The sequence below is a fragment of the Galeopterus variegatus genome, unplaced genomic scaffold, assembly GCF_000696425.1.
Source record: "Galeopterus variegatus unplaced genomic scaffold, G_variegatus-3.0.2 Scaffold2392, whole genome shotgun sequence".
In the NCBI taxonomy this organism is placed as follows: Eukaryota; Metazoa; Chordata; class Mammalia; order Dermoptera; family Cynocephalidae; genus Galeopterus; species Galeopterus variegatus.
The window spans coordinates 55,455-65,629 of NW_007728503.1; the positions used below are offsets into that span (position 1 = coordinate 55,455).

Here is a 10,175-nt window from a genome sequence, read left to right on the forward strand (position 1 = left end):
ATGGAAAACAATATCTGTTAACTATATCATTATATGTAGAAAAATAAATAAGCTACATTTACCTTTAATTGCTTTTGTGACGATAAAGGATGCACCATGTTTTCGGTTGCCTCTAGGCTACAATTTAAAACAAAAACCTTAAATTTCAGAATTTTCTACTAATACTTATACAACGGGTAAAGTTATACTTATTTACTAATACTCACAGTATGAGGTACAAAGTACCAGTATTTAAAAACTACTTATAGATTGAAACAAAAAAAAAGTAGAATCGGGGCTGGGGACAGTGGGAATAAACATGCACATGGCAGAGTTATAGGCACATGTCAGGATAAACCTTGCAGGGTAGGACAAGGATTGAGCCTGGAAACTGCTTCCATATCAAAATACTAATCCAAAGACAAGAGAAGTCAAGAGCAAAGACCATACTGGTTGCCAGTTCAGCACAATCTATTCAGGCAACTGGAGAGACCTAAAAATGTTTTGGCTATCTGTTGTATATCTATATGAACGATGCTACTAACAAAAGACACACCGATATGTAATTGCTATATTAAATAATTCTCTTCTGTGAGTATAGGCTCTACACTTACTGTGTGTAGGTTAAAAAACACTAGGCACTACGTGTAATGAGTAAGATGCACTAAAGTGCTGTAAAGGAAAGTACAATAGAAATGTAGAAAGTGCAGATACCGCTTAAAAAGCACAGAAAAGTTATTTCACTCAACAAACATGAATCGGTTGTCCAATTCATGCGAGAAGCAATTTGGCACTGGGGCGAACATAAAAATGAATCAGATGTAGCTACCCTCCATAAGTTTATAATCACTTCTGAAATCAACAGAATGTAGAAGTCAACAGAACCCCTCGAAAAAGGTAAAATGCTATGAGGTATGCTACGCTGTGCTTATTTTTTTGAAAAAAAATTTATAATGTTAAGCACTGTGAAACATTATTGCAATTGACCAGTGAGTGTTCAGGAGTGGAAACTTATCCAACCAAAGGCAGCAGCAACAGCTTCCTAGCTGCATAACTCACAAAATATTCACTGTTTAAGACAAACAGAAATTAAGTAAATACTTGAAAAACAATAATGTATACAGATCTCTGCCCGCCTACAAAATACAGTATTCAAGACATGCAAAAATTGCAGTTGGAAGATTATAAAGGAAAAAGTACAAACTTTTTAGGAAAGTGATCTGGAGAATAAGTTTCTCCAGTAAAGAAACACTCAGAAAAGATGTTGCAAAAGAGAATGCATGTGGGCTGGACTCCATAATCTTTAAAAAATGTCATCTTCGATCTTGCTTCTTCCTCTGAATCTGAAACAGTGAGTGGCACATTAGGCACTCAGTAAATATCTATTGAATAAACGCGGATCTTTGGTTCCTTTCATTATCCCTATACCTTGGGAGGCCTTCTCTAGGAAACAACTGATAACACCAGGGACCATTTCATAAATTATCAACCCCTATAACCCCTTCCCTAGGAGAAATCTCAATCCCGGTCAGTAGCTCCTTACCCTTCCTTACTCTTCATTCCCATGGCATTTTGCTCACAGCGCTGCAATAGCACATATTACTCTAGGTTATGAGAAACATTTACAAGATTGTCTCCCCTCTAAACTGGAAGCTCAATGAAAGCTTATTCGTCTCTGAATCCCCAGAACCTAGAACAATATTTGGGACATGAAGACACACACACACACACACACACACACACACTTATTAAATGCTTGAAGAGACACACACACACACATATTTGGGACATGAAGAGACACAGACACACACATATTTGGGACATGAAGACATACAAACACAAAAAAAATTATTAAATGCCTGTTCATTGAAACACATACGAATTGGCCTAATTCAGTCCCAAGGAGAGGTAAGGGGTTAGATCGCGCGCTCCACGGCAACCTGACAGATGCAGAGAAGACTATAGGGTCTCGGGAAATGCTCCCACCCCAGATGAGTGCCAGCCCAGCCCAGCCTTCGCCAGACCGCGGGAAGGACCCTGCAGCCCAGCGCTGTGCCCTCCCCTCCAAGTCCGAGGAGTGAGACTGACAGAGAGAGAAGCTACCTGGCCCAGAGCACGAAGTCCCGGCCCCCGACAACCGAATTCTGAGCCTAAGAGGAATCTCAGGGACATTCCCCACCCCACCCCGACCTTTGGTAGGAGCCCAGGCCCCCGCTAGCCCAAGGTGCCGTTGCCAGGGCGACCGCACAAGCTGCCGAGGCCCGCACCCCCGCCCACCGGCCTCCACTCCGCTACGTGGCTCCTGCTACGTGGCTCTGCCCGCGAAACGCCGCGCAAATCTGCCTGCAGCCGTACAGTGCCCTGGATCACCTGTACTTCTGTCTCCGGTGGCCACTCGATGTTGACCAACAAGTCATAGAGAATTGTCTCCTCCTCGCCCTCCGCAGTGCCTGGACTTAAAGCCAGGCCTGTCTCGGGGGCCGCCATCTTCGCCCGGGACTGAGCCGTGAGGCAGCGCCACTACGGCATCCCGCACTGGACAAGCTTCCCTGGTCGCGGCCGCTTTTGATTCGCTGGGAAAGGAGACGTGTGTGAACCGACTGCGAAAAGGAAATGCTGGTTAACGCTTCATGAGTAGGAAGGACACTGACTATTGCCTGTCTGGAGTACGACTTGGGTCCTGGTCCCGTCCCGTTGCATTCCTTATTAATTAACTTGCGTAAGGTCAGCCAAATCTCTGACCCTTTCTTATCCAATCAGCTCCTATAAAAGAGAAACGGTAAAGTACCTTCCAGATGTATTCTTTGCCCACTACCTAGAGTTCAAACAATGGTTTGTAAATAAACACCAAAAAGTTATCCAGGCCAACAGATCGAGTCAATGAAAGGTATCAGAGGAGGGATGCTGAAAGAATTCACAGAAGGGGATTAAGTCCAGAGGGTCTGCAGGGAATTCCTGGAGAAAGTGGAGCTTATCCTGGGTCTTCAACAATAGGTAGAATTTGAATCCAATGGAGAAGGCTTGGGGAGAGCATTTCAAGTAGTGGGAAATGGGGTGAGCAAAGACAGAGGCAGAAATATACGTTGAGAGAGCAGGCAGGCTGGATAGGACCCAAGTTGAAAAAGGTGTGGGAAGGAATGAAATTAAAATAATAGATTGAGGACCTGCATGAAGGGAGCTAAAAGGCCAAGCTCGTTTGTTCATTCATTTGTTCACTCATTCATTCAACAAGTGCCTCTCTGTGGAGAGTTCTGTACTATAAGCAGAACCTATTGTAACCAGAATGAGTACACAGTGTACAAAATATTAGCACTGTATCACATCCAAAAGAAACACAAGTAGAGAAGATCTCTTGAAGGAATTATATTACATATTATCCATCAAGATGCATTAGGCAGTGATGCGATTAAAAGCCTCTGCCCGGAAGCCTCTAACTCCTGTTTCTCTAAAAGTTAAAAGACCTCAAAGCCCTACATCGTCTACCACTATCTTCAGCTGCATTGTCCTTGCCGTTTCTGAACACACCAGTCCACTTTAGGGACTCTGCAAAGGCTGTTCCCTCTGCTTGGAAGATTTTCTACCAGATGTTTGCCTGGCTCTACCTCTATCTTTTTCAAGTTTTTGATCGAATGTCACCTTCTCTTTGAAACCTACCCTGATGGCTCATTTTTAAATTTGCAACCACCTTTCCCCAACTCCAGCTCTCTACAGCTGCTCTATTTTTTTCCCATAACATTTGTCATCATCTAAAATGCTATACAATTGGCCGGTTAGTTCAGTTGGTTACACTGTGGTGCTGATAACACCATGGTCCGAGGTTTGATCCCTGTACTGGCCAGCAAAAAAAAAAAAAAGATAAAATGTTATATAATTTATTTTTATTATGTTTGTTCCTTGTCTGCATTCACTGAAAGGTAAGCTCTTCTGGGGTAGAGTGCTCTGTCTATATACATAAAGATGCTGTATACATCCCTGCTATATACTCAGAGTTTATAACAATGAACAGAACAGAGTACAAAATATATAGTACGAAGTTACTTCAAAAAGTTTGTGGAAAGATTCATATCATCTTTCAATTCTATTTTTCCATGAACTTTTTGAAGTACCCTCATATTTGTTGAAAAAATGAAAGACTTTGCAAAAAGCATCTTTTACCCATTGTCTCCCCAAAGTATTTCTCTGCATTCATAGTTGTGCCTTTTTTAAAAATCAAATCCCCACCTGTGAACCCCAGACATCTCCTCTCCCCACCCCACTTGGGGCTGACAAGCTGCACACCTGCAGGGAGCTCTGCCCACGTTGCATGCTGTAGACTATGAAGAGGTGGGAACACCATCCACATGGAATATGGTGTGTGGGAGGGCCGCTGGAGTTGTACAGTGCCTCACTACAGCCTCCACTCATTTCTGCACATCAAGTTTCCTTGGCTCCTTATTCACCTTCCCTATCTCTCCCTTTCTTAGACACTGGGATTGCTTTGTTTCATCCATTCTCTCCACCACCTCCACCTGATCAGCACAACCACAGCCAGGAGGTAGCTGGTCAAGCTGGCAAAGGATGCTTTCTTCTTAGCTGGTATGTGAAGGGAACCATTGCAAATAAATCACTAAGAAGTTTTTTCTTCTACCGTTACCACTCTATGTTAATTGCTTTATCTGTCCTCACCCTTACGCTATTTACCATACTTTGTACGATAGAACAGGAAATATAAAGCCATACCTGGCTGACCTCTGGGAGTTTCCGTTTTGAAGAAAAAACAACTGAAGTTTCTCAGGATGAAACTACACTATTTGGATAGTCAGTGTACTGTTAACTTGCGGCAATTCCTAGGAAGAAAATTCTACTACCAGAGATGCTCTGAGCAGATGGGCAATTTGTTAAGCCTTCTTCACTGCTACTTAAAATCCAGAAGAGTTCCTGAAGGGGGAAAATGTGAGGCGACCAATAAAAGAGAAGCAGGTGGGATTAAGAATGTTTGTGTCATAAGAAGAGCTCCAAATGTTGAATATCAAGCACTGGGGTGGGGAGGAAAGGCAGAGAAGTGATGAACATTCAACTGAGTCAAAGAAACAGAAAAAGTTTGGACCGGTTGGGTGCCTGCAGCGAAACTGCTGCCTGGTCTTACCTACAGTGACTTAACTCATGTAGATAATTGTCCAAACTGGAACACTTCCAAGAATGAAAGACATGATTTTAATAATGAGGCTGGACAACAGTTGTAAAACAGGACTGTCCTGGGAAAACTGAAATGATGGTCACACTCATCTTAAACAGCAGAGTGATGGATTTAATGAAGAGACATTGTGCATTTCATAAGAACAACATTTTCACAAGGAAATCTCTTCTCTTTGTCATCATTCTCTCTTTCTGCCTTGTGCTTTCAGTGACAGCTGTCATTTTTATCTGTCCAGGCCTTTTGCTTCATTTGGAGACTGTTCCATCTGCTCTTTCTTCACTCAAATGTTGTAATTCTAGTGGGATCAACAATCCCCAAACTCTGCCTGTTTGACCCAAAGAACCCCATTCCCTTGACTTTAGGCTTTGGGTTGAGATTAATTCCATGAGTTTTGTTTGTTTGTTTGTTTGTTTGTTTGTTTGTTTGTTTGTTTTTTAAGATGGAAGTGGAGGAAAATGCTCCTTGCCTTTTGGGTTCCACAGAGTTTGAAGAATTCAAATCGGGAGATGTCAGCAGCCATCTTATTCACTATATAAAGAAAGTCTGTGTGGTGAGAAAACAAAACCAATGCATTGAGAAAAACGGAGGCAAGAGAGAGGTAGAGACTTTCTTTGATATAATCATGCGTGAAACAAGTGACACCTGTGTGCCTCTGCCTTCCCAGGTAGATGATCCAGTGCGTTTCCCTTTATTCTTAAGCTAGTTCGAGGGGGGTTCTATGCATCAAAACTACTCACCTTAACATTTCTACCAGCAGATTTTGCAGATTTACTTAATTTAGAGTCTATGTAGTGTTTGTAATGTTGTTTATGAATTGGCAGATTGGAGTTGTTACTAATAATACATTAATAGTATTAATGGCTTACAGAGCTCTTCCATCCTCACAGCTACTGCTGAGACGGACAGACAGAAACTCAGGAGAGAGATTCAGATCACCATTTCATAGATAAGGAAACTGAAGCTTAGAGAAATCCAAGATCACAACAGAGCCAAAATTCAAACATGGTTTTTATCCTTTGCTCTTTTCTTCACACTACAGCATGTCAGCCAGAATTATATGGTAAAGGATGATTAAATAATACAGATGGAGTACATAGATGGTTGTAAGTGGAAATGAACGTTTATGGATGACCAGAATACCAACATGTGGAATTGGGGCAACTTGTTCTGCCAGGGGAAAATTAAATATGAGGGTATTTCCATAGGTTCATGGAAAAGGGAATCAAAAGATAAAACAAATCTTTACATTAGTTGTTTGAAGACCCCTCATATTAACTATAAGAGTTAGGTTGCCATGTATTGTTATGGTCATCTAACCTACTTAATGTAGCTAAAAGTCCATCTCTGGTTTAAAGATATTTTAAGTAATGAATAGATCATTCTAAAAAGAAAATTATGTTTTCTAAATAACCAATATAAATGGTAACTCTGTGAAATGCTTAAGGAAATAAGAATGAAATAAAAATTGAGACAATTTCAAAATTAGTATCATCATCATATAGCTACATTTTGTGTAACTACTCTGCTCTAAGCATTGTGCCAGGTACTTTATTATACCTTACCTCTGCTCCTCTATACAATGCTGTAAGAAAAGGGTCAATATCAATATCTGTATCTCTTTGAGTGCTATGGGTTAAGTGTGACCCCCAAAAGTTCGTGTATTGGAAACCTTACCCCCACTGTAACAGTGTCAAGAGGGTGGGAAATCTAATTATGGTATTTGAAAGGTGGGACCTTTAAGAGGTGATTAGATTGCGAGGACTGTGCCCTCATGAATGGATTGATCCATTCATGGAGTAATGGATGTGGTTCTGATGGCCTTAACAGAAGAGCAAATCAGCTGGTTAGCTCTCTTGCTCAGCCCATTCTCGCCATGTCACCACCCACCAGCAAGGTCCTCGCCAGATACACCACCTGGACCATGGACTTCCCAGCCTCTCAAACTGTGAGAAATAAATTTCATTTATTTGTAAATTTCCCAGTTTTGGGTTTTCTATTGTAAGCAACATTGAGACTAATACATTGAGGCTCTAAATCATTGTGACCCAACCAAGGTCACATGCTGATAATGGTGTAACCAGAATTGAAACACAAGTTTTGTCTAATGTTCTAATTATTAGTATAGAAGGTTTAAACCCTTTATAAAGAGTAGTAATCCTATGTTTTTATAAGCCTTTGATGAGGAGAAGGGAAAAAATAGAAAAATTTTTCCATTTCTTCCTATCCTAACAGCATGTTAAATATGCCTCAGCTGAACTAAAATATAATCCTCATTCACTTTACTGATGGTGATAGACATTTCTACCTTAGAATTAGAAAAAAATTCTTAACAATATCTCAAATAAAGGAGTAATTTTTCTCCTTTCAATTCTTCAATGTAGAATTATCATCAATTGATAGATTCATTTTGTACGAGCTCACATTTTTAGCTCCAGTCAGCTAAAGAACCTATTAAGCTAAGAGCCATTAATGATTCAGCATTTAACACTTTTATGCTTCTGCATATTAGAGACCAAAGAAATTAGTTCATCATATGAAGTTGCTTCTATTTTAAATTTCAAATGGCGCAATAAAATTGAATTTGGGGATTTAAATGCTATATGTTATACGTGTCATACATTTATATTTGATTGAATGATGCACTAGCTATTTATGAAGAGTATAAATTTTAATCATAATAGTAAAATAATATTGGGAGCAATTCTAGAAATTCTCTTTCTTCCAGAAAGCCTGGAAAATCCCAGTCAATCTTTCTATAAATATTTTAAGATTCCCATAATATCTCTTGGCAGCCAAAATAGATGTCATAACGTTCATGAATGGTTTTAACTCAGAAGGAATTGCCAGCCCCTTACATAAAGCTCATTTGATCTCATTTGCTACACAATTCAAACAGGCCATTTTTCCCCCATTTTCCTTACTCAGAAAGTATGTGGAACACCAAACTGGGGAAGAGGCCCTGCCAGAAGCACATACAGTGACACAGCAAAACTCAACAGCAGGTGCCAGAGGTAAGCAAATAAATTAGTAAAAAATGCATTGGTAAATTAATCAAGTATTGACTTATAAGTGAGAATAGCTTTTTTGTTTTATTTTGCTTAAAAACAAAAGTAGATAATCTATAACATACTTTGAAGTGCATCAGAAAATAGGTGGACTAATGGATAGGTCAAAGGATGAATAAAGGGGAAGGTATATGACAAAGCAAGTATGGTGAAATATTAGGGATAGAATCTCAGTGGTGGATACATGAGTGTTCACAGTAAAATTCTTTCAACTTTGCTATATGTGAAAACTTGCATAATAAAATATTGGGAAAAAGGTTAAGTCTACAATTTTAGACAGCACAAACAAGGGATAGAAAGAAAGAAACACAACAATTCCAAAACAGAATGGAATCAAGAAAATAAACTATGAATTTGAGACAGGGAAGGACAGAGTAAATAAGAAAAATCCTCACATAAACCAAAATAAAGAGAAAATTCTCCACTTGGAATAAAATGGTACAATAATCATTAAGCTAACACAATGCTCACATAGGTATGCACATGTACACTGCCTCCACACACACATACCTCTCTTTCAACCTCACCTCACCTTATAGAGAATAATTTCAGAGGTTTGAAATATAATTTCTTCCCTGCTCCCTTCATTTGTTTTACTCACAGAAAATTCTCAATCATTACATCATCAAATATTGCCGGTACACCATTCTCTTTAGACATGTGATGGACTGTTTTGTCCTCCATATGTCACTACTTCCCTCTCACACTTTTTATCTATTTGTCTTTCTGTTTTATATTCAATGTAATTTCTTTAGAGCTTTCTTCCAGTTCACAAAATCTCTTTTTAGCTTTGTTGATGTCTAATCTTTCTATCAAGTTTATAATATCAATTATTACATATGTATTTCTTTTATTTCTAGAAGTTGTGGGGGGGAGAGATCACCTCCAACTCTCCACCTCCCCTTAGTTCTTATGTGGGCTCCTCGGCTGGACCTAGGAACCAGATTGACATAAGGCATATTAACAAGAGAAAGCATACAAGTTATATTGCTTTTACGTGTACATGAGGATCTTCATAAGAGACTGAAGTTCGAACAAGTGGCCAAACCAAGATGCTTTTATACTTTTTAGACAAAAAGCAATAAATTTGTGAAGAAATGACCAGACAAAAAGGCTGTAGCAAGGCGCAGGAAATTCTAGGGGAGTCATTCAGAGGTATATGGGGGTATGTAAAGCTAATGGAAGATAATAGTTACGTCAGGAAATTTATTTATTCAGGCCCATCACAACCCCAATTCCCAGTCTCTGGTGATAAGGCTATTTTCTTGTCCTGGTACTGGGAGAGCACCCCTCCCGCAGGCCTGCTGTATGTAGGAAAAGACAGGCCAGCTAGCCTTTTCTGAAACTATAATTTTTCCAATGTTTCCAGCTCAAAATCTTGCATATTTCGGCATGTCCTTCACTCCCTCAAAGTTCTTTTTTTAAAAATCAATTATGCTGGTTGTTTTATTACTTTCTTCTTGTTTATGTTTCAATTCCTACTTTTAGAAACACGTCAAACATAATTTATATTCTTTACCTGATATTTCTAATACCGGAAGTCTTTGACTTATTTTTTTTCCTGCTGACTCTTGCTCATGTTGGCTTCTTTCTCTATGTTGTGTGTGTGTGTGTGTGTGTGTGCCTGTGTGTGTCTCATTGTTTCTTCCTATGCTTTGGAATCCGATCTATGAGGATTCTTTGTGGTCTGGGCTGGAGGTTGCCTTCCCCCAGGAAGACTGGCCTTCACTTCTGCAAGGCACCTATGAGACTTGGGTCCACTTTAAATTAAGACTCTGAGTTACTTCAGATGATACAAATGTGTAAATGTAGGCCCCAAACTTACAAGAAGGTGATTAACAACAAAAAAAATCTGCTCTAACCGGGTCACCTAAATTATAGTGCCTTGGGAGTTGTGGGGTAAATCTGTAGTCATGTCCCATGTCCTGGGAAAAGTTATTATAAGACTATTCTTA

General features: G+C 39.7%; 1 protein-coding gene across 1 annotated transcript in view; it reads right to left on the reverse strand.

Annotated features, from left to right (window-relative positions):
• The window catches only part of NBAS (neuroblastoma amplified sequence), a gene marked incomplete at its 3' end in the record, with an annotated part of 53,864 nt that extends 51,387 nt beyond the window's left edge, over nt 1-2,477 (reverse strand). The window contains exons 1-2 of the mRNA XM_008581551.1: nt 2,350-2,477; nt 63-117 (exon numbers count right to left, since the gene is read on the reverse strand). Of these exons, the coding sequence (XP_008579773.1) occupies nt 63-117; nt 2,350-2,466 (172 nt within the window). The remainder of the gene's footprint in view (nt 1-62; nt 118-2,349) is intronic.
• Nucleotides 2,478-10,175: the final 7,698 nt, after the last annotated feature.